Here is a 23,764-nt window from a genome sequence, read left to right on the forward strand (position 1 = left end):
ATATATATATATATATATATGTATATATCATGGAAGAAAAAGGAAGGACTTACTTTTTCCATTTATACAACAAAATTTCAAAAGAAACATCAATTTTCTGAATGCGTAGACAAAAGGTTAGTCCTGTGATGAAAGGAGGAAAAAGGTGTGGTGGAGAAGGAAACAAAAGAGAAAAATATATACTTTCTCTGAGAGGGAGAAGAGCCAAGAGGACAGGAGTTGCATAATTGCCTAACGCATTATGTATATGGGGAGGAGCAAAAAGCTTAGGGAATAAAAAAAAAGGCAAAGCTAAAGTGAAATATTGATGTATGGGGACATCCACAGGGTTTACTTTTCCTTTTTTTTTTTTTTTTTTTTGCCTCCCTATGTTGTTTGTGCTCCTCTTTGTGCGGTGCATATGCCCGTACTGGTCGTAATGGACTATGACAGACTCGTATTTGAATCTTGGCAAAGACAATGAATTTAAAATTTAACAAAATGGAAACAAGTAGCACCTTGAACGAGTAACCCGAATTGGGTACTATTTTGTCACAGTATCCTTGATCTTCATCAAGTGTGTGCTCTCTGTCTCACCAAGATAGTTGTTCAAAGAAGTAAGAGAAACTTAATTTTAAGTGAGATTTTTGAGTTGAAAAGATATACAAATGCTGTGGAGTTTAAATATTCAAAAAATGAAACGTCGAATTTGTACATGTGTTATAGATTTATCAGTAAATCATTTTCAAAATCAGAAAAGAAAAAAAAGGATGAACACGAATCAGAAATTAATAGATATTCCAACATTTAATTTAATATATGTTGTATTCATTTTTCCGTATAAGTTAAGAACACGTTGATAAGTGCCCAAAGTCAGTCACAAACGAATCTTTAATATCCTTTATATGTTCCTCGAGGTACCCTTTCGGCCGTTATAGTCTTTACATTCCATTTTCTCCCTTAAAAAGCTGCAGGGGAGCCCGGCCTTTTGACTGGGCCCGGCTACCGAGAAATTGGTTAGTGCCCCCTGAATCCTGATTGCGATTGGAACCTTGCGGTCCTGACCACAAGGATGCCCACAGAGTCCACGCCACAGCATGAATGGCAGGGTCAGTGCATCGGCGCATCCCTTGCCTGCCATTTGTCCAACTCTTGTACGGCCAAGAAGAATTCCCCATCGCCCTACCAAAGTTGCATGATTTGATAAACTGGAGGTTGCTTCCTAGACTAGTGGGACTCCATGGGAAAAGTTGAGATCATCAAATCCCAATACAAGATAGCACTTAAGAAAAGAAATTCTCTCATCAGATGTGCAATTGCCACACAAACTCTCACAACCAATTGCTTCAAAGTAAGACCGCTGCCATGTCCAACAACGGGATTCACATGAGAGTTGAAAAGAAGTGAACGAGACAACTTAGGCCTTTCGTCTTTGAGAAGAGGAAAGCAACCCCAGCAATTATTACAATAAAAAAATGTTAATGAGAGGAAGAGGTGACATGCACCTAACCATTCTCTTAATGGTAATCTCTTTCAACTTTTTAGAGGTTCACGCCCCAATTTGGCAAGGGTTAATACACGCCAGAATTATTGCATTGATTTCAACCAAATGTGAGCATGGCTATTTCCAGCAATTTTAACTATAAACGCATAGTCGATCAGCGATTGATATATGATTTTCTTGGTATTTCCCATCCCCTCAAATGAAAGGAAAAATCCATTTGAGGTAAAAAAAAATCAAATTAATTAGCTCCATATTTTCTTGAACATATAATGGAGTATGATTGTACATGCTTAATTCTCTTGCTCTTGATTTACATGCAAAGCTTTCACACATGAACACGACTTTGAATGGTTGTCCCATCAAAAAACCAAGAGGAGCACTAACAAATCTGAGATAGGGTTCTTTCAGGAGCGGCCCTGCCACGACAGTGTAATCATCATTGATAAAATGTAACTTGAACTACCATGACAAGTAACATATATATTAAGAAAAGAAACAAAAACCGAAAGGTAAAGGGCTTTATCATTGATTTTGCCTTTAAAAGGAGACCAAAGCAAGCACCACTTAGTTCTAATTCACAAGCACTGGCTGGCTGGCTAACTGACCAACATGGATGTGGAGAAAGTCTTTCATATGACTGGAGGAGTCGGCAAGACTAGCTATGCCCAGAATTCTTCTCTCCAGGTTTGGACTTCCCTTCTCTCTCTCTCTCCATTTTCAGTCTTTTCTTTCTTCTAATTATGTCTTCTTCTTGACTATTTTTGTTTTGACAGAAAAAGGCATCAGATATGGTGAAACATATAACCATGGAAACAATACAAAAACTTTACTATGCTATAGCTCCGAAGAGCTTAGGCATAGCTGATTTGGGCTGTTCTTCTGGACCCAACTCCTTATCTCTCATCAAAGATATTGTTGAACTTGTTGAAGAAACTAGCTATAAATTAGTTCATCCCCTACCAGAATTTCGAGTATACCTTAATGATCTTCCAACAAACGACTTCAATTCAGTCTTTAAGTCCTTGCCTGATTTTTATAGGGACCTTAAGAAAGACAGAAATGAAGGTGGCCCTGCTATTTTCATAGCAGGCTACCCTGGTTCATTCTATGGAAGACTGTTTCCAAACAATTGCTTGCACTTCATCTATTCATCTTACAGTTTACACTGGCTCTCCAAGGTGAGATTAATTCTCTGTTCTATTGTTTTCCTCTAAGATTTTAAAACTCTGAGTTATTTAGAAAGACTCCTACTCAGTTGAAATGAGCCAATGACAAACCAAGAAAGTCACTTCGTCTAGTACAAACCAAAAGCAGCTTAACAAACAAAATCCAGCAGTAATTGACCAAACTCTTCGTCTCCTTCAAAATGCATGTACCAATTTAAGGAGTTGACAAGCATGTTAATAGTCTCTAGATTTTTTCTTTCTTGATGAGCTGACAAGAAATTCAACTAATCATCACTATGCCATGCAGGTACCTCCAGCTCTTTACGATGAGCATGGCAAGTCTGTCAACAAAGGAAACGTTTACATTTCTGAATCTAGCCCTCCAAGTGTGTCCCAAGCCTACTGGAACCAATTCCAAGAGGACTTTTCATTGTTCCTGAAATCACGATCTGTGGAGCTAGTTACAGGCGGGAGAATGGTGCTCATTCTATTGGGAAGAATAGGCCAAGATCATGTTGATAGAGGCAATTCTTTCTTCTGGGAAATTCTCTCAAGATCCCTTGCCACTTCGGTTTCTCAGGTCCCAGATTTTTTACATCTGGATCATGTAATTATAATTATGCATAATACATATTTGATACTTCTTCTTGTTGACATCTTCCCTTTATGCAGGGACAAATTGACAAGGAAAAGCTTGATTCTTACGATGTGCATTTTTATGCACCATCAACAAGTGAAATAGAAGGTGAAGTGAGAAGGGAAGGGTCCTTCGAAGTAGACAGGTTAGAGATGTTCGAGATAGAGAGGGAAGCGAAGGATGGAGAGAGCTATGGCACAGCAGTGGCAATGACAGTGAGGGCTATCCAAGAATCCATGATCTGCAACCATTTTGGAGATGGGATAGATTTAGACACCTTGTTTAACAACTATGGGGAAATGGTAGATGAAGAAATGGCTAAACAAGAAATTAAACCCATCACTTTTGTTGTAGTTCTTAAGAAATTATGAATATTTATGTTATCCATCTATTTAAACATGTGTATATTGTTGCAGCATGGGTTTCAAACTGTTTACTGTGAATGCCTTGCCTTGCCCTGCCTTGGAAAGTTGGAAATGCCTTTCCTATGTTCAAACATGGGGAAGAGATTTTTTTTTAATCTTAATGGTAAAAGGTATGAACCTTTTTAAAGTATGGACCAGTTCACTAGTTAACCTATAGTTTGGTTTCCCTTGTCTACTTTGAAGAGATAAAAAAGAGAGTGAGGGATCCTTTTCATATGGATAAGAAGTTCAGTACTCTTGTTTCTATTTAGCCCCCTTCTGTCATTCCTTTTAATTTTATTTTCCATCCAATTATTTTTAATACAAAACTTTGACTTGGGATTGAATTTTGCCAAGCAATCAAGAGCTGAAGGCTCAAGAGACCAACCAAAAGTACTAGGCCTTTTGTTGGCCATGGTGCTGTCCTAGCCCATAGACTTGGGCTCACAGTTAGCTATATTAGTCTAAAACAGATCAGGGTTCTGCCTCCAAATGGGTTGGCCGCTGTAGTAGGCCTTTAATTCACTCTTTGCCCTTGCAATGTGGGCATAGGCCTACCAAAAGTATTATAGGTAAGGCCTCAGAGAGATGAATTAACTGCCGAATGAACGAATGGATCCGAATAAAAATTATTGAAACTTAAGTATGAATATGAGTAGTTTATTATACACGCAATGTAAAATTGTAAGAAAAAAAAAAACGTAATGCAAAATAGTAAAAAAGATATTAAACGAGGCATCAAATGGAGACAGAAGATCTTTGTTTAAACTAATCCATCGTTCGGGAAAGCCATAAATTTTATCAATGAGCTATCCTAAAAGCAACAACATTCACCGTTAAAACATAAAAAAGTTTGTTCCTTAGCATCTTTTCTTCTCATCTGTTTTTTTTCCCTCTTATTCTAGTACCTAATAAGATAAAATGGAACCCTTAGGAACCATAGAAAGGGGACACAAACTGACGTGAACTTCATAAACAATCACTGCATCAGTTTGACTGCAGATTTTTCTGAATAGAAAAAGAACACTTTGGCCTAATTGACTGAGATGGCAGATAATTAATATGATCTTCTTCAGATAATGGGAAATGATATAAGGAAGTATGGACAAGACCAAACTTACCTAACCCTTAATACCCGGGCATTAGAAAATGTGAAAATTACCCTTGATGTATAGCATTCTCTACTTTTTTTTGCTTATGTAATATAGTGATTGCCTTTGTTGACACCTGTATGAAACTTTTAATGGCAGGCATGCTATGGTTAGGTAGGGGGTAGCAGAGATTTGAACCTATTAAAGTCAGCATTTAACTGATAATTTCCATGCATTATTCTATCCTCCCCTTGATTTCAGATTCCGAAAGAGATGTTTAATGTTGTTGAATTAACCATCTCTTTTTCTTTATTCTGATATAGACAGGCTACAGATTACATATGTTGAATATTCATTGATTCAAACTCAGTTTAGAGGAAACTCTAGCTGTTTCCCCATGTTGCTGTGTACGCTTAGTCCCTTTGGATTGCCATGGCAAGTTCAAAAGTAATCATAAAAGTAATCCTTGATGAATTGGGAAAATTGAAATCATTCTAAGTCAATTGCAGGTAAAAACAGCAGAGGTAAAAAACAATAACAAAGGTCACGATTTACAGATAAAGAAATGGGGAGCAAGAAGTAAATTTTTGGTTAGCATTTTAAGCAACCACACATGCTTGTATAAATTGCATATATGAAATACTTTTGTAGCTGCACCTGTCAGTAACTTAAAAATTCAACAGACATTACCACCATGAACACATCCTGGTAAAATGCACATGCCATTATCAGGGGGGAATATAGGTAAACATAAGCATACGCATTGAGACAGGCTATTCAATAATTCAACCAAACATTCAAGATAACCAGACAGACTACCAAAGACCCCAGCTCTTGAAAAATGTCTTCCGGGGCCTCACTGCTGTAAAAGCCCTTGAAGGTGTTTAATGGCCTTACCTTTATAGCTGACTATGCTAAAGCCTACAAACCTTTCTTTTGCCTTTTAAGAGTAATTTCACTAGGTAATCTGCACTAATAATTTTACTCATTTGAATCCCTTCAACCCAACTTTTCATCATTCAAAGTTTTGTTAAAAAAAAAACATTTATGCTATCTAATTAAGCAGCTGCTAATTACCAACTGTGGCCAACTGGAAAACCAACAGAAATAAATACATGCATTTATTTTGTCTTGCTATCTTTTACATATATAATGGGTTTCTGATGGGGGCTCGTTCACCTTCGCCTTTTTCTAGCGTCTCTTTTACTACCATTTATAGGGGCCCTTTAGAAAGTTGAAAGAGTGATTGTTATTTGCAAGACATATGGCATGACATGGTGTTGAATAGTGGGCACAATCTCCATTAGGATACTGTAATTGGTTTCTTGTCAATGACAACAAAGATTGAGACTCCCAATGTGTTTTCGATGTAAGGTAAAGACATTTATGTTCCGAGCTTTTGGACAATTGGACTACAACATGATCTGTGCTGAGTGCTGTACACGAGCAAGGATATTTTGTCCCAACCCCCCAGCATTTGTTGGCTAACTGGGCATCTGTTCCCCCTCCCTGCCGTGTCTTTCTCCCATGATTGCTAGCTATGGGTTACCCAAGCACCACTGAAAGCGTGGAGTTGTTTCGATTTTGGGTAATGAGGGGACTGTAGATGCTTTGAACTTGATGATGGAAGTTTGAATTTTTCTGCCAAAGTGCAAAATTTTGGGAATGATATTTGCAAAAAAATCAGGGTGATTTAGATAGGTGCTTTCCCGGACAGAAAAAGTTGCAAGAAACCAATAAGGGAAAGAGGGAATCAAGAAGGTTAACCCTGCCATTTCTTAGTGGCCTTTGGTAGCTGATTTGAAACCCATCATGATTGTGCTCCCAAACCATGGCAGAATATATGCATTTAGTCAATTTTTGGATTCTTTTGCATTTGCACAAATACGGTGCAAATTACCACCTTGCCAAGAGCAAAAAATAAAATTTACCCAAACTTTTTGTCATAGCAATTAGGTAAAGATAAATCAAAACGATGCTATGGTTTGACGATATTCTTAAAGAAGTAATCAAGCTCAAGATTCGAATTCTCTATCATTCTCGGTTTTATTAATTTAAAGATTTATATTCATTAATGGTTTTATCCAGAAGAACCCACAATGTCATTAGAATCTGAACCTACTGCCAGGGAACAAACAAGATTAAGCTATAGTTATTAATCTACATCATCTCGTTTAAGTCTATGACTGAAATCTGATGCAAAGGATAGGCATATTACCCATCAAGAAACACAACAACTGGTAACTAAGGCCTTGAAACGAAGAGGAAAAGAGAATTTATTCTCAGAGTTGGTGATAGTGCTACCCCTTTTTTCGTTTTTAGAAATGATAGGCCAATGCTGCTGACCTGAGGGAATAGATGCCTTCTCTTTGTGGGTTTTTTCTTGTCATTAAAAGAACCCCTCATTAAACTATGGGGCAAAAACCATCACTAAAACATGCCATCAAATAGATCTTTGTTGCCCCTGTGGGACAAACTTTCTCAAGTCCAGACTTACATTTATCTCTGCCTTGCTTAAAATATGAATTCAATTTTATACTTTACTTAATAATTAATTTAAGTTAGTTTCTTTTTTTAAAAAAAAAGTGGGTTTTGGAGAATATTGAACTTAATCAATAGCTTGTATATAATTTGTACTTTAACAAACAAGAACTGATCAAATTTTGGATGCTCATTGGATCAAATACAAATAGTCAAATCCATCCTAAAAGTTCCTTCAATTACTGTAATTGAAATGTATATAAAAACATGGGTTACAGTCATTAAGAAAAGAAAGAAATGACACATTGCTTAATCTTCATTTAGAGGTGGTGGAGATGAATATAGAGGAAATATTAATCTTAATTAAGAGTGGTTTCCAAGATTGATTGGAAGAAAAAAAAAGGCACATTAAATAGAATTATTAAATCCATAATTTGCAAGCTGTTGAATTTACAAATGGAAAAAGAAAGAAAGAATGTAAACACTTAGAAAAAGGCAATGTCTGTTGGCAGGCACCCACCCCAATTGACTCCATTTTAAAACTAGCCCCACAAGCCTTCCTTTGGCCACATTTGGACAAGGGAAAAAGAGACATCAAAGAGTTCAAAGGGCCAAAGCAATGTGTCATTGTTTTGACATTTTGCTTAGGATTAAGGAGAAGATTTAAAAATTTAATTCATGATAAAAAAAAGAAAAAAAAATATATGTTTGATGAATGAAAGCAAAATTTGTTCCTTGAGTTTGGGTTAAAAACCCCATTTTTGATATAGCGAATTCAACCACCCCCAATTGTCTTTCATGGGGGAATTAATTATTTTTTTTTTCCTCTGTAAAGCAAAAGTGGAGGAATGAAATAAAGTTGGGTAGGCAAAAAATACTGCATGGAAAAGTAAAAGTAATGAAAGTAGATTAGAAAGAAGACTTTGGGGTTTGAAGATTATTGGATGATGATTGATGCTTTTAACCACTAAATTCTGGCTGCTTAAGGTAGGAATTCTAGAAATTATTCCTTTGTGGGGACACTGCTCAATTTGCACTGATAAAAAGCAAACCCAAAATAAAAATAAAAATAAAAAACAATGGGCTGATTGATTAGACTATCAATCATTCCTACAAAGAAAAGCCTTGCAACTTTTTTTTCTACACATTTGAGTTCAATCTCACCCAATATTCAAGCTTGTTATTTACTTAATCATTGCATAGCCTTAAGCAATAAAAAGTTTGGATTGATTGCTTAACTAACTCTTATGTTTTTCTATATGCTTCCTAAAGTCTCATCACAGTCATAATAACTATTTCTATATTTGTATTAAAGTCCAAATTCACCTTACAAGTTTGCTAACATTATGTTTGGTAAGAAAGAAAGAAAAAGAGAATCACGATTAATTTACACATTATCGTTTTCCTACACTAAAAACAAAACGAGAACGATGATTCAATTCTAATTAATCATTTTATTTATAATTTATCCTCAAAATATTATTTTATCTGATTTTTTATGTATCGTATTCAATACAACTAAAAAGTAACATATTAAATGAATTCGGCAACAATATTTTTTATTCGAATTTCGAATAAATTCAATTCATTTTTTTCACTTTTCACCATTGTATTTCTTAAAATATTAGGGAAAAATATGAGGAATAAGCAAAAAAAAAGATTAAATGGAAAACATAATTATACTATTTGTTAACAAAAATCACGTGGTAATTACGAATTAGGCCATTATCTTTTTACCACTGTACAATAATACCATAAACAGGTAAAAAAGGAAAAGTTTAAAAAAAGAAAACAGTAACTAACAGTTTTCATCTTCAATGTCTTTTTTTTTTATTATTTTTGGTGGTTAATTTTTTTCTTTTTTATTTTTTCAAGCTTGGTTTTGAGGAACAATAGACAGAGACTCTTCTCGGCGAAACCTCAACTGTTTGGCGATGAAATCTTCGATCGTTCGTTGGAACTCTTCATTGCTCAACTCGTCTTCGGGAAACAATTTCTCATCGATATTTTCAAATTTTCGGCACTTCTCGGTCTCTGATCGTCGTAGTTCCTTTTTCACTTTCTCCTCACTCTGCTTCATCGCCACCTTCTCCGACTTACACCTCCGATAAACTCTCGGAGTATCTACCTCAGCATCCGAGTCTGATTCCGGCTCCGGCTCCATTTCTTCGAACGTGTGAGTACATGTGCTCACTACAGAGATGATCTCCTTGTCTTGATACACGATCTCTTCTCGAGATTCCATTTTGGAGCGATCATCGGCGTTTTTGACGATTTCCTCGTAGAGTTTAGAATCCGCATTGTGAACGGCAGAGAAGACGCCGGACTTAGCAACGAGAATGACGATGATGACGTTGCAGACGAGGAAAACGAACAGCGGACTAGCGACAACGCCGCCGAGTCTCGAAACGAACTCGCCGGAGATTTTGACGGCGAAAGGCACGCGCTCGAAGGTCCACGCCAAGAACAGCAAAGCCACAAGCAATTCCACGAAACGAAACGCCTTCGTGAAGCTCCGAAGCCGATTGTACCTCCTCATCGCCTTAACTTTCTCCGCTTTCACGTTATCGAAATCAAACGAATCCATATCCACAACGAGTATCAAGGCATTCCGCAAAAGGTGACAAAGCGTAAGGTATTTGAAAAGTTAAAAAAAAAAAAAAAAAGACCACCGTTTGTTTCTCTGGAAACTGATTTTGATTTTACGGGAAAGTAAATGAAGGAATCGGAAAAAAAATTAAAAAAGAAGGTGATAGGGTACGGTTATGGAGTCGTTCACTGAAGAGCAGCGCGGCTTGTCTTCAGAGAACTGACCCTTTGTAGGGAAATGCTTATATAGACTCATAGTCATCGAACTTTTCTTTTTATTTATTAAATTTTATTTTTAATAATTATAATAAAGTTTAAAAGGGGTCTAATCAATATATAGTAATATCCATTAAGATTGGGTAGATCAGAGGGCCTCAAAGTACAGGACATGTGCAGATATTTCTCTTCATCCTTTAGCTTCTCAAGTTTTTGTCTTATAAAATTATTATCATAAAAATGCTAATGGATATCTACAGACACGACTTAAATCCACAATTATAAATAAATAGATTAATTTTAAATTGAGATTATGCTGATAATGTATTAAATAAATTTAACAATTTAAGAGGATAGAAATGATTTATGTGAAAAAAATTGACTGGAAATTCATAAATATTAGTCAAGGAAGAGAAATGGGATCATGAGTTTTCACGTGAAGGGAAGGGGCTTAGGTAATCCTGGTCCATTGGTGCCAACATCGTTATCCTCACGAGTTGTTGTACAAATTCAAACAACAATTATATGGACTGGCCCGAACATTCCTTTTTTAATGCTTTTTTTCTCTTTTTTTTTTTTTGGTCCCTGCTTTGTTATCTTAATTTGCATTGAAGTTAAAGAGAAGGACTCTGCCCCTTTTCACCTTTTCTTATCTTTCTCTGTTTTGCCTTAAATATTTACATCTAAATGCTTGCCTCCTGATGTATAGACAATAAGTCTAAATTTGTTCACTTACAATTAATGGGATTAACATAAAATTCCAAGTGTAATGATAAAATTCAATATTGACTCATAGTACAATGACAAATCTGACTTTATTTCTATAATTAATTGGTTTTCTATTCCTTCTTACTTGGAGCTCAAGCTCCGACACGATCTCAGACAAAAATTGTTAGCATCAACACTGCAATTTTTTTATTTTTTTAAAATTTAAATTATATTTTTAAATAAAAAATTATATATTAATCAATAAATTAAATATTTAAATACAATTAACCGTACGTATTGATTGCTTTTAATTTACACGTTCATCTTCTAAAGACAAGCATAGGAGGAAGACATGAGGGCAAAGGGTATGAAGAAAAACTCTGCACAGTGACCAAGTCCGTATTACCAGCACAAAGCCACGGGCAGCAGCCTCTGCTGTATGCTATCACGTGGGCCCTGAAATTGATCACTGCCAAAAAAGGGAGGAAAGAAACTGTAAAAATTTCTCATCCTTTACTTGCTGGTTAGATAATCGTAATTAATAGTTACAGCTCTTTTTTATTTTTGATTTTTAATTTTTGTCCTTGACAAATCTTCTGTCTTAGCAACTGCAATAGAGAAGACGTGATTTGTCAGACACGCGATTGTTTGTGCGCCTTTATTTATTGAATTTTTTTTATTCACCTTAATTTCCTATTTTTTTTTTCTAAAGTTTATTGTATCTCGGTTGCCGATGATGATTTCTGTACATTTTGATGTAAGCAGCTTTCACGAATCCTGTAGTTGTCATCGATTTTGGCATGGGCTAATAGCTGCTGCCACTGGCTCTCCATTTGTTCACATAGTAGTACAATGCCATAAAAATTTTATACAATTTCTGGGTTTTTATATGGAGATTTGAATCATATCTTTACTGCCATTTTAAACCCTAAATTGCAATCATAAGTGTAATCCATTTCATGCATGCATGGAATTAAAGTTACCATTAATGCTAATACTACTTGATATAAATTCGGAAACGGTTTCTGGGGGCAAAAAGGAGGCTGTTGCAGTGCATGGCATGTGGAAAGGACTCGGCCTTCATAATTTGAAATGAAATGAAAGAGCCAACGTTTTTTATATCTGACATTGATTGAATCCTGCTTGTTGTTTTCAAAACTATGGACTTTTAACTGTGCTGTAGGTGCTACCATGGGTTCTGCCTGTCACCTAACTTGCAATAAAGAAAAGGGAAAGCAGACTAAAATTTGCCAGGTACCTTTCTTTTCAAGCATTATTGTTTTGGTCTTTCCATTTAATTTGATTTAGATCTTTCGGATACAGAAAATCCCGTATTATCTTTATCAAGGGAGAAAAAAGGGAAAAGTTTAGCTTTCATCACCCATTGCCACTTTACCAGGGTCCTCATGCAAAGTTGACACTGTCTGTGTGTGTTCTAGGCTACTGCTTGTCGCGGTTGTGGAACCTCGTGGGCCAAACTTCTTTCAGACAGGACCAAACTCGGTGGCCCTCTCTCCTTTCTCTGAAGTCTGACCACCAGGCTCTCACTTTCTCTTCTCTGAGATTGAGATTGAGATTGAGATTGATAAAATCTGTAGTGTCTCTTCCTCCCAAGACACCAGGACATCCGCTCCCTACACGTTGCACGAGTCCTTCTATGATTTGGACCCTACTCTCTCTCCCGCCCCATCCACATCCCCTGCCTGCTTTTCCAGCAGACCCAAAACCTCTTGACAATTACATTGCAGAAGGGACCTTGGGGTTCAACTGTTCATTTGAGAGTTAAGAGTCGAGTAATCAAGCAATTGTGTTGGAGAATTAGAATTCTGTAACCTGCTTTTGGATGAGTTTTGTGTTTTATCAGACAAAAATTGAATTGCAATCTTTTCCAAGACATATACCCTGATTCATCCGAATGCCATTGATATTGTGGATAAGATATCTGTCATTCAACTTAAAAGAGAGCTATGGGAAAAGAAAAAAAAAGTCATGGAGGCATTCAGGCAACTCAAGGCTATACTTTGGCCCCTCCCTGGTTTACTTTTCTAGGCCTTGTCATCCTAGAGATCTAACTGCAAATTTGTCAAAGAAGCTAAGGGAAAAAGCCACTAGCATGAAAAAGACCATTTAATTATGTGAGACATGGTAGATACTGCCTGACCACAGCAGATCATAAAGAATGACCCAGCAGAATAAGTTCCTCCATCACCATTGAAGAAAACATTGTATTGATCCCTAAAATGATTTACGAAAGAAAAAAAAATCTCTGGATTATTCTAAACTTTAATAATAAATGCTCTTGAAGGGGCAGATTTTTGGAAAATTGGAGTGTCCTAGGATGCATCAGACAAGTTGTGGTAGCTGAATTCAAACAAAAATTATGGAAGTTTCTTAAGAATAATAAATCAAGTAAGATAATCTAGCTAGAATCACATAATCCTCAATAGATTGCTCATGCACTTGGCAGACAAAGTCATATAGTTCATAGCAATATATTCCCCAGCAGCAGGCCCTTGATTTCAAAAAAGAAAAGAATTTTTTTTTCTTTTATGGACTTCATATATTCCACATGCTCTGCAGCCTGAATTTGTTCCTTATTTCCTTCCAAGTATATTACCAGCTCCAGTTCAAAACAGGTGTGCTCCATAAATATCTACATTATCCCAAAAGCATGAGGAGATAAGGGAAAGATAAACACATTAAAAAGGGTAAAAGAAAGATGATTCAATGGTGGAAATTGCCCTCTATGGAATCACCAGTCAGTTTAAAAGTTCAGTGATTCTAGCATCATTTGATGGGAAATTGGTGATTTTCAACATGATGATCTCTAAAAAGTGATTTTGATTCAAAACATGAAACCATTTTTATTTTAAAACAACATAATGGAGACTATCTTGCCTGTAAAGATCTAAGGAATATTTGTGAAGGTTGATGGAGGCAGCCTAAACTCTTTAGCTTCTTTAATTATTGGGGTGGATGATGTGGACTGAAATGCTTTCTACACAAGGATGATGATAACCCTCTTTTTTATAGCAGCAATCCTGGAAAATTCCTCACTGTTCCATGTAATCCAACATCTGTAATGCTCTCTTTTCAGGTACCTAGGTGCACACGGTTTCAACACTCTTCTTTTCATTGATTCCTTCTCTTTATTCGTCTCCTCAATTCTTTGTTTTCTCGATTGCCACAACCCATAAGCATAACTTCTTTGGATTTGCATCTCGGATAAAGCCGACAAGTCTTGCAATTGAAGGATCCCACAGTTTTGTTTTATACAGGCCTATGGCCCAAATATGGACACACTAAAGACAACTTATGGCCCTTGATCTCCCATGAAAATGGGGTCAGTTCAACGAGTTCATCACCTTCTTGCAGGCCATCCTTGGTCTGGTCCAGAAATTGCTCCAACATGTCACATGTCGCCCATTAATTTGGGAAAAACTTTTGATATCAATAGTCAAAGAAAAAAAATTTGGTATTCAAAATAACATGACTTGAGGTGTATGTATACAAAACAAATTATATTACTGATAATATCGCAATCTAATAATTTTATTATTAATAAAATCATCTTGATTTAGTTTATAATTTTTATGATTATTATAATTAGTTAACATTAACAAGGAAAGACTATTCAATAGATTAGAAGTGGGTTCATAAAAAATCCTTTTCTCTTATTTACCCCTTTAATCAAAGACGACTCTTTCCATGAATTATCTTATTTTGTATGATTTTTAAATGAAAATAAATAATTTACGCATTAGTTATGAATCTGAGGAAGGCATGGCAAAACGTTGTTCGTGTAACACGTGGCAAGATCTTGTCGTAGACATGCCTAAAATCGAGGAGAACAGCCGCATATCCTACAACAACCATCGTAAAGATGTCCAGATTCGGAGATTCAACCTTAGTGTTCTAAACTAGATCCTTGCCTTGGAATTTTCGCATCCAATAATTACACATTTAAAAACGAAAAAAAGTAAAAACCCTGTCCTCTGTCCACACATTTTCCACGTTAAAACTGCAAAACTAGAAGCGAGAGAGAGCAAATGATTTTTTCTTCACTTCCCATTGATTTTCTTCCTTCCCCAACGGGGTCTCGAAAAGATGTCCTCAATTTCAGCCCTTTTGCATCCTCCACTGTTTAGATTCAAGCTTGGTTCTTCTCCTACGCTTTATAAATCTTGGAACCCAGATTTTTTCTGTCAGTTCCGGGCCCGGAAACCAAGCTTTCTCGGAGGATTTTTGGCCCAGAAAACCGGGGTGTGGGACCTTCCGAGAACCATGATTAAAACTTCAGCGGTCAGGGACTCTAGGAATGGAGATGATGGTCTTCAAGTGCTTGAGCAAGAAGCTTTCATCGAGGGGTCAGCGCGGCTTCGAGGGCTGGAGACAACCTTGAATCGTTTGGTGAGTGTATTTGTATACGGGATACTGGGATACGTATTTGAGTAAAGTAAACGTATGTAATTTTTTTTGCTATGTTTGCTGAAATGGGGTTTTGGTTTGTTGGGGGTGATAGAGCAAGTGGTTGGTGGCAGCGACGTTTGGTGGGGTGCTTCTGTGGAGGCATGACGCGGAGGCTATATGGGTGGCGATGGGGTCGATTCTGAACGCGCTGCTGTCAGTTGGGCTGAAAAGGGTGCTGAATCAGGAGCGGCCTGTTGCTGGGCTTAAGTCTGACCCTGGGATGCCATCTTCTCATGCCCAATCCATCTTCTTCACTATCGTTTTTACCATAGGTTCAGGTAAGCCCTTACATTCACTCCATGGAGAATCTTTGATCTGTTCTATTCACTTTGCATTTTTCAATACGCAATTGAGTTTAAATTCTGGATTTTTTGGTGTTAACAGTTTTGGAATGGCTGGGAGTTAATGAACTTTCAGTGAGCATCAGTGCTCTGGCTCTGGCATTTGGTTCATATTTTGTGAGTGTACATCTCGAAAATTACCTTTAAACTTAGTTCTTGGTTTCTCATCGGTGGAAATCTATGATTCTATCTCATTCACTGGTTTTTGTGTTGATTTGTGGTCTGCAGTCATGGCTTCGAGTGTCACAGCAGCTTCACACGATGAGTCAAATCCTTGTGGGTGCTATCATAGGGTCCATTTTCTCGGTTTTGTGGTACATGTCATGGAAAGCTGTTGTTTTGGAAGCATTTCATTCCTCATTGTTGGTACGGGTAATTGTTCTTCTGGGTTCTGCGGGATTTTGCCTTGGCTTTCTTCTGTATGTGATTCAGTATTGGCTTAGCGATGAAAGATGAACGATGTAAATAGATTTAGTTTTAGACGGATAAAGATTCCACAGATGATTTCATGAACAACAAGAATAATTGTCTCATGTCTGAAGCTTAACAGAGCTAATTATGTAAAAGTCCGTTAACTCCATTCTCTGCGTTTTAGGCTTTAAAAAGGCGATTCAGTGCGGATTGGTAACGAAACCAAATTAAGTCAAGTGATGGAAAAGAATACAAATTACAGTATATTAACTTCTATAGACCAGAAAGAATCTTTTTGACACTTCAGTGACCACGTTCAACTGTCACACATCATTATTTTCTCTCCAAAAAACCACTTGATGGGATACACAACAGCATCCCACGCTTATTAATCTCTCAAAATCTACCAGGACTTGAAATACTTTGTCTAAAATATTTGACTTGAAATACTCTTTATCTATTTTTTCTGAAACATTTGATGTGATACAAGTACTTGATCTCATACTGAATCTAACTGCTCCACTCCCTAGTTAAAAACTGAAAACTGTCACCACAAACTTTCTTGCGCAAGACTGGGAATAGGTCCGCAGAAAGCTGCTCTTAACCTTGTTGATCAACTCCTTGAATCTGCAAACCCCACTCCCCTCTCCTCTTTCAAAAAAGGTAAAAGGATGATCCAAGTAATGCATTCCAACAAAAAACATCAGTCATCAGAGACTCTGCCATAAGAAGCCAACGTCCTTGAACTATGATGTGATTGTAACTTTCAAAAACCTTGCTCAAAAGAATGTTAAATAATTTGCTAGATACCGGGTAAATTCTGAAGGCCTCGAATGCCGAAGAGATGAATATTGTCACTGCTTGTCTTGGACTATAAAGTGCAAATCTTGCTCAAATGAGAGCCAAATTCTACACTAGAAGCCGGGCAAAATTCTGATGTTCTGAAGAGTTGGAGAAATGCAGACTGCCACTGCTTGCCTTTAGCAGCGCATAAGTGCACAGGAAAGCAACATACCAGTTATATCCACCTACCCCAATATCAGCGCCCATCTAGTGCAACATGTTTGCTGCTTACTTCATAATTTAAGCTGCATATAAAGATGCCATCTCATTTTAACTTCAAATTTCTTTTAAGCACCAGTAGCACCATCTTGCATGATCTCTCTGATCAGCTCCATGGAGACCTTGTCTTCATAACTTTGTTTGCGCAGAAACCAAGTACTAATTGTTGTATGTCATTATTGTTAACTACTGATTAGCTCTTGGCTGCTGCTGAATGCAGCTTTCAACAGGTAACAGCATCAACGGAAAGGGGCCAAAACCTATAATGAAAAAATGGAACTGAATCTTCATCTCATGCTAATCCTCTAAATCTAGAAGAGAACCTAACTCCTGGACAGACATATTCACCCTTGAAGCCAGTAAATCCAACATGCCATATATTAATTCACCCTCTGGATAAGATCTTCACCAGCAACAAATGCAAAAAACCCGATCCTTAACCTTAATCCAGGACCATCCTGGCTCCTTGATAACCCCTTTGACCTCATCATCTTCCTAACATCTGCTGCTTCTCTCCACTTCCCTTTGGCAGCATAGATGTTAGCCATGGTGATATGAGTCCCTGCACAATTTGGATCCATTTCAAGAAGCTTTTCTGCAGTGCGTCTTCCACAGTCAACATCACCATGGACTCTACATGCTCTAAGAAGAGTTGACCAAACAACATCATCTCTATCAAATGGCATGCTTCGAATCATGCGCTCTGCTTCAGTTAATCGTCCAGCTCGGCAGAGCAGATCAATCATGCAGCCATAGTGTTCTTTTGAAGGACTTATTTGGTGCTCATTACTCATTAAATTGAAATAGTAGAAACCAAGATCCGCCAGTCCTGCATGACTACAAGCAGTAAGTAGACCAATGAAGGTCACAGAGTCTGCTTTCAAACCAACCTTGGAAAGCATCTCAAACAAATTAATAGTTTCATGGCTATATCCATGTTCAGCATATCCATTAATCATGGCTGTCCATGACACAATGTCATAATTCTTAGCCTCATTAAAGACTCTTTCAGCTTCTTTAAGACACCCACATTTTGAATACATATTAATTAAAGCACTCTGTATTGACGCATCTTGTTCTAAACCAACAGAAAGAACATGAGCATGAACCTGTCTCCCTTGCTCAAGAATAGCCATATTTCCACACACACTCAGCACACTAGCAAAAGCAAATTCAGTTGGCTTTGGCCCTTCCCTTCTCATCCACGACAGATACTCAAGAGCTTCTTCCCCACAGCCTCCTTGAGAATACACTGCAATTATAGTGCTCCAGGAAATGATATCCTTTCTTGTCATTTCATGAAATACCATTGAAGCGGAAGATATCTGCCCACATTTTGAATACATGGTCATGAGGGAATTAGCCACTGATAAAGAATTCACAAGACCAATATGTAAAACATGGGCATGTAATTGCTCACCCCAACTAATTCTCACAAGACCAGAACAACCAGAGATGACAGCAGCAAAAGTAAACTCATTAGGACTCACGCCTGATTCTCGCATCCTTATAAATGCCTCAATGGCATTCTTCTCTTCTCCTGTCTGAACATAAGTAGTTATAATAGATGTCCAAGAAACCACATCCCGTGAGTGCATTTTTTCAAACAAATGCAAACCATAGTCTAATTTCCCACATTTATTATACATAGTAGAAAGAGAATTGGCGACAAATGACGTATCATGAAAACCTCTCTTTATAGTATGAGTATGAATCTCCCTCCCCATATTCAAAGCACCTAAATAAGCACAAGCCTTCAAAGCAATAGCTAAAGTATAAGAATCATATCCCACACCTGATTTCCTCATTTCAGACAAGTAAGCCAAACCCTTCTTGAAATACCCACCATGAACAAGCCCTGTAATAATAGCAGTCCATGAAACCACATTTTTGAAAGGCATCCCATCAAACACTTTGATCCCTTGCTCAATTTTGCCAAACTTTGTGTACATATCTAAAAGGGCACTCCCCACGAAAACTGAGTTAATAAAACCAGATTTAACTAAATACCCATGAAGTGATTCTCCATAACTCAAATTAAAATCAAGTGCACAAACTTTGAGCGCAATGCTAAGACTGAAGGGGTCCATAGAAAGCCAAGGTGAGACCCACATTTTGGAGAACAAAAGCAATGCTTCATATGATTCCATGGCATTGACGTAACCAGAAATCATGGTTGTCCATGAAATTTCGTCTCGGTGAGGCATTTCGTCGAACATTTGACGAGCTTCGTTAAGATGGCCCGTTTTGACCAATTGTTTGAGATGAGAGTTGAGTTGGGGCATGTTTATATGATTGGGAACATGTGCTTTGAGGGATGAGATGCTAGGCGTTGTTTGTGAAACGAGGATGTCTCTGTTTGCGACGAAAGCGATGCTTGAAACTGTACATAGTTTTCTGAGATTGTAGATTCTGATCGACAGTACCATGTTACTGTCAGTAAGAAGTAGGCAAGAGCACGAACGAGGAGTAAGAAGTATTGTCTGAAGTCCATTGGACCAGAGACGGATCCGAGCCCAATATTTGGGCCATATATGGGCTCACTGATGGAGTCGCCCGCGCTCAACAACTGCGCTTTCGCCCAAAGTTCATCTGGGCTTCATGACAGATAGAGAGCCTTTTGTATGTATGTGTGTATGTATGTATGTATACAAGTTAAAAATTTTAAAATTTTAATATTTATTTTGGAAATAAAATTAATGTTTTTGGTAAGTTTAGATTACCAAAGTCACCACCCACAAGATTATTGACAAATATGTTTAAAAATATAATGAAAAAATGTCAGTTTTAATCAATCAAAAATTTTGTCAATATTTGTTATCATGTACAAATAAATGTTTGTTTTTTTAAATTATGTTTAAAAACTAAATATATATAAAACAAATATTTCTACTACATAACAAATGAAGCACAAATACTTAGAATTCTGGTAAATCATTCTCTTATGAAATGAAGCAATTCGATACAAGTATGATTCTTTTACATTTAAAAGATAAATATTATTATCAATTGAGAACCCACTCAATTTCATAAACCTTTGAGATTGCTGATGAACAATTTCTTAGAGTCTACCCATTGAAATGAAAAAGAAAGAATGGCAATGAACATCTCTTCACTAGATTTTGACGCCATTCTCTTAGAGCAAAACTTAAGTATATGGTGAAACAAAGTCTAAGGCTCTTCTGTTTTCCTTTCCCTTTTAAGCTTTTAACAGGGAAATTACACTACCTAATGCCTAGCTATACTCTCCTGGACGAATGACATTCATCACTAAGAGAGAAACCCACTTCCAAAACCTCACAAACTTCACACTAACGATTTCACACAAGCAAAGCTGATTGTCTTTCTTCAGTTTCCAATGTGCCTGCCCCCGTTTCTACCATGCCACTGACCCCTCCTCACGGCTCTTGCCCTCTTCCACCGCTCCACATTTCCCATCCTGGTAAAGATCCTACGGATTTGGTCGAGCTTGTGGGATTGTTGGGAAATGACATTAGCTGTTGAGGGGCTCTCACTCAAGACTATGTCATATCCATCCCTGAAAGAGTCCATGCCTTCGGATAGGAGTTGCCAAAACAGGCCACCAGCAGCTGGACCTCCTCTTTTGGCTGACGAGTATATCTTGTAGTAGACAGTGTTGAACAGTTGATCCCTCTTGTAGGTGCTGAAACCAGGATCTTTCCATGATTTTCCGAATTCTGTGAGGAGTACCGGCTTTCGGAGGATGAATTGTGCGTCTTGGATGTGAGCATCGAGCCACTTGTTCAAGAAAGAGAGTTGATACTGATCATTTGAGCTGGATAACCTGCTCACGCAACAATGTTTATGTTAAAACTTCTAATGAGGACCTGTCTCAACTGACAAAGTAATTGGATTTCAATTCAGTAAGCTCAATGCTTGGATTCCTTCCAAGTTATATGATAGTTACCATTGGTCAGGATATGAGTGGACTGTTGCAAAATCAATGCCAGGAATCCGATTGTTTGCAATGAAATCTGTTCCAATATTCAAGTTGGGGTTTAGTCTCATCTTCTGAGGAGTTGATTGTCCATAAAATCCTTCTAAACCAGCTCCCAGCAAGTGATTTCTGTCCATGGACTTGACATGAGAAGCCATTTCCATTATCCAAGCCTGTCAACAACGCATCAATAGCTTAAAGTTACAACGAATTACTGCTTACCTAAAAGTGAACATTGAATACAATGCAAGCGAAGAACATTTAAGAGATAGTTGTTGAAACAAATTAGTGCAGGCATCAAATTTTTTGGCAACACTAACATTCATGAACATGGGGCTAAAAATGTTCGGCAAGTGACAAATCTAACGCTGTAAAGCAACTTAATTAGCTAACTAGTGCTAATTAATGCAGAAATGGGGATAACTCCAAATATAAAAAGCATCTTTATGGTAGAGGTGGACTGCATCTGGTGGATGAAACTGATTGCAACCTTACATGCAAATTATTGGCTTCAATGGCCTGGATATAGAATCAATCAAATCCCAAAAGCTGATTTTTAGCTTAAGAAACAACTTTTCACAGACCGTCAGATCTAGCTAGGGAAGATTGTCAAAACCTGAATAGTCCTTCCAGAGGAATCTGATGTGCATCTAGGCTCATTCATAAGCTCCCAGGCCATTATTGTTGGGTCATCTTTGTAATGCATTCCAGTAAAGCTGTTATATCTGTTGAGAACAGTCTGCAGAAAGTCATAGGTAAAAATATATTTATAATAATTCATAGAAAAAAAGACTTGAGAAAGTATCTAAACGAAAAATGAATTTACATAAGATTAGATTTTCATTTTGCTTTTAATGACAGATAACATTTAGTTATATGATTATACGCTTATAAGCAGTACCAAAACACAGCTCTGTACAGCTTTCTCAGAAATGGCAATCCAATATCAATTACCAGCAAGAGAAAACGTACAAAATTTTCTGTTTCTAACCTTACCTTTACATGATTCTTGTAGTAGCCCTTAACCACAGGATTTCTGAAGAAATCATCATCAGATGTCAGGTACTGCCCCTGACTTCTTGCCCAATTTACATATTGTTTCTTTCCTCCAAAGCTGTCATAGTTATTAGCTAAGCTCAGGATAAGCTTGATCCGATACCTTCTAGCCTCAGCTATTACAAAATCCAACCCCTTTTAACACATTCCAAAAAAAAGAAAAAAGATCCAAAATCATCTTCATATTGAACTTTAAAGATTGTAAAGATAGATACTAAATTAATAGAAGGAATCAGCATAAAAGATACCTTAAACATTTGTTCACTGTAGGAACCTGGCGCATACTGTAAGGGTCTATAACCACCATCACTGAAAGCCCAAGTTCTAGCCACTGTGAGGCCATGAGCTGCAGCTTCACGAAATGCAGCAGAGACTTTAGGCCTCTGAGATGGATCAGAAGCCACATACATCAACCAGTAAGCATTGAAACCATTTGCATAGTAAGGGTTACCATTCAACAGGAAATGGACCCCTCTGGTCCTGATAAAATCATCCCTTGCTTCAACTTGGACAGAAAGAAGGTGCTGGTTGAACAAAACAGCAAGAAAAAGAGCCAAAACCAGATGCTTCATTTTCTCTATCTCTCTTTCTGTGGAGAAGGGAATTTCTTAGCTGAATGGAGTGAAGGGTGTTGTTCAAAAGCTGCAGAAAAGATGATGAGGCTGTTTAAACAGTTTGTCCTCATGTAACTGCAACACTTGTTTAAATAATAAAAAAGAAACCAACAGTAACCGTCAATAGAGAGAAACTGACAAGGTTCCCCGAGGTTCACTTTTTTACTGCCTTCGGAAGGAAAAACATTGCATCCTTTTACTTTTATTGTAGCTGTCTAGCTTATTTCAGTTGGCCCTTAATCACATGGATCATCAACATTATGTCTTATGTCAAAACTATGCTCTTATCTGTTGTTCGGTGTCATCATGCAACGCATGGGAAACAGGTGGGGTTGGAAGAAAAGGGAGAAAGAAAGAAAAAAGTTTCAATTCTGTCTACGTTTGCTATATAAATAAGATTCGTTATGGAGAAAGACACAAAGAGCATGGACCCCAATGAGATTGTGAGAAGCTCCTTTTTGCTTTTTTTCACCTGCCTAAACCAACCAACCATGGCCGTACACATGGGGTACGAGCCAATATCAGGACCAGGTTCTAACTTTGAGGGGTGGGTTCCAAGGGAAGGGTTCAATCTTCTTCTATTCCTTCTGTACCAGGGGAACAGATAGTCAGATACGGTCAGAATTCCGTGGCTATAATTTCCGTTCCATGGAAAACGTATCACTTCTCCCTCGTCGTTCTTTGCAGCGAGAACAGAAAGCTTATCATCATCAAGTACTCGTCGATCTTTCTTGAATTCTGTCTTCATTTAACCACCACGCGACATTGTGGCTGTGGCTTTCCTTGGTTGAGCCATGTGAGAGTTGGCATCTAGAGCACCCTTTTGCATGACCCACCACTCCCGTTTAGGCCAATGTCCCCCCACATTGCTCCATGTGCCATTGTTCCATCAATGCTCCACCCCTCGATGCTTAAGAACAATATGCCTACCATACCACTCTCTTCTGCACTTTTTAACCCTGCCTTGTGTACTTATCTTTTAAAAAGACAAACCGACAATCTTATATTACCCAACTCTACCATATTTGCATTGAAGAAAATAGTACCCAACTCCACCAATTTCCTTATATATAGAGG

At 37.5% G+C, this 23,764-nt stretch overlaps 5 protein-coding genes across 5 annotated transcripts; 2 read left to right on the top strand and 3 right to left on the bottom strand.

Annotated features, from left to right (window-relative positions):
• The first annotated feature begins 2,012 nt into the window (after positions 1-2,012).
• Positions 2,013-3,685, top strand: LOC110429251 (S-adenosyl-L-methionine-dependent methyltransferases superfamily protein). The gene is made up of 4 exons (XM_021445189.2): positions 2,013-2,167; positions 2,257-2,661; positions 2,957-3,229; positions 3,322-3,685. The coding sequence occupies exons 1-4, from the start codon at positions 2,093-2,095 to the stop codon at positions 3,655-3,657; spliced, it is 1,089 nt and encodes a 362-aa protein (XP_021300864.1). The 5' UTR covers positions 2,013-2,092; the 3' UTR covers positions 3,658-3,685.
• A 5,208-nt stretch (positions 3,686-8,893) lies between these two features.
• Positions 8,894-10,080, bottom strand: LOC110429255 (tRNA-methyltransferase non-catalytic subunit trm6MTase subunit). Its single transcript, XM_021445191.2, has one exon. It carries the CDS (start codon positions 9,847-9,849, stop codon positions 9,133-9,135), a length of 717 nt encoding a protein of 238 aa, XP_021300866.1. The 5' UTR covers positions 9,850-10,080; the 3' UTR covers positions 8,894-9,132.
• Positions 10,081-14,657: 4,577 nt separating this feature from the next.
• Positions 14,658-16,166, top strand: LPPEPSILON2 (Phosphatidic acid phosphatase (PAP2) family protein). The gene is made up of 4 exons (XM_021445190.1): positions 14,658-15,185; positions 15,298-15,523; positions 15,630-15,703; positions 15,815-16,166. Exons 1-4 carry the CDS (start codon positions 14,883-14,885, stop codon positions 16,040-16,042), a joined length of 831 nt encoding a protein of 276 aa, XP_021300865.1. The 5' UTR covers positions 14,658-14,882; the 3' UTR covers positions 16,043-16,166.
• Positions 16,167-16,305: 139 nt separating this feature from the next.
• On the bottom strand, positions 16,306-19,488 carry LOC110429249 (putative pentatricopeptide repeat-containing protein At3g47840). Its single transcript, XM_021445187.2, is given in 2 exon segments — positions 16,306-17,541; positions 17,544-19,488. Coding segments are annotated over 2 exon segments (2,130 nt in total). The 3' UTR covers positions 16,306-17,356.
• Positions 19,489-19,977: 489 nt separating this feature from the next.
• LOC110429216 (mannan endo-1,4-beta-mannosidase 7-like) lies at positions 19,978-23,243 on the bottom strand. Its single transcript, XM_021445138.2, has 5 exons — positions 22,322-23,243; positions 22,014-22,208; positions 21,634-21,756; positions 20,988-21,190; positions 19,978-20,864 (listed from the first exon to the last, which is right to left on the bottom strand). The coding sequence occupies exons 1-5, from the start codon at positions 22,643-22,645 to the stop codon at positions 20,408-20,410; spliced, it is 1,302 nt and encodes a 433-aa protein (XP_021300813.1). The 5' UTR covers positions 22,646-23,243; the 3' UTR covers positions 19,978-20,407.
• Between the last annotated feature and the right edge of the window lie 521 nt (positions 23,244-23,764).

Source organism: Theobroma umbraticum, unplaced genomic scaffold (genome assembly GCF_002168275.2).
Source record: "Theobroma umbraticum cultivar Fairchild unplaced genomic scaffold, ASM216827v3 scaffold_44.0, whole genome shotgun sequence".
Taxonomy (NCBI): domain Eukaryota; kingdom Viridiplantae; phylum Streptophyta; class Magnoliopsida; order Malvales; family Malvaceae; genus Theobroma; species Theobroma umbraticum.

What these genes read in the sequence shown, in the direction of transcription:
- LOC110429251 (XM_021445189.2), top strand. Translation starts at nt 2,093, where the DNA reads ATGGATGTGGAGAAAGTCTTTCATATGACTGGAGGAGTCGGCAAGACT. An exon ending in GTTTACACTGGCTCTCCAAG is followed by an intron (nt 2,662 to 2,956) that starts GTGAGATTAATT and finishes TATGCCATGCAG; the next exon opens with GTACCTCCAGCTCTTTACGA. An exon ending in TTGCCACTTCGGTTTCTCAG is followed by an intron (nt 3,230 to 3,321) that starts GTCCCAGATTTT and finishes CCCTTTATGCAG; the next exon opens with GGACAAATTGACAAGGAAAA.
- LOC110429255 (XM_021445191.2), bottom strand. Translation starts at nt 9,849, where the DNA reads ATGGATTCGTTTGATTTCGATAACGTGAAAGCGGAGAAAGTTAAGGCG.
- LPPEPSILON2 (XM_021445190.1), top strand. Translation starts at nt 14,883, where the DNA reads ATGTCCTCAATTTCAGCCCTTTTGCATCCTCCACTGTTTAGATTCAAG. An exon ending in AGACAACCTTGAATCGTTTG is followed by an intron (nt 15,186 to 15,297) that starts GTGAGTGTATTT and finishes TGGGGGTGATAG; the next exon opens with AGCAAGTGGTTGGTGGCAGC. An exon ending in TGGCATTTGGTTCATATTTT is followed by an intron (nt 15,704 to 15,814) that starts GTGAGTGTACAT and finishes TGTGGTCTGCAG; the next exon opens with TCATGGCTTCGAGTGTCACA.
- LOC110429216 (XM_021445138.2), bottom strand. Translation starts at nt 22,645, where the DNA reads ATGAAGCATCTGGTTTTGGCTCTTTTTCTTGCTGTTTTGTTCAACCAG. An exon ending in ACAGTGAACAAATGTTTAAG is followed by an intron (nt 22,209 to 22,321) that starts GTATCTTTTATG and finishes ATGTGTTAAAAG; the next exon opens with GGGTTGGATTTTGTAATAGC. An exon ending in CACTCATATCCTGACCAATG is followed by an intron (nt 20,865 to 20,987) that starts GTAACTATCATA and finishes TTGCGTGAGCAG; the next exon opens with GTTATCCAGCTCAAATGATC.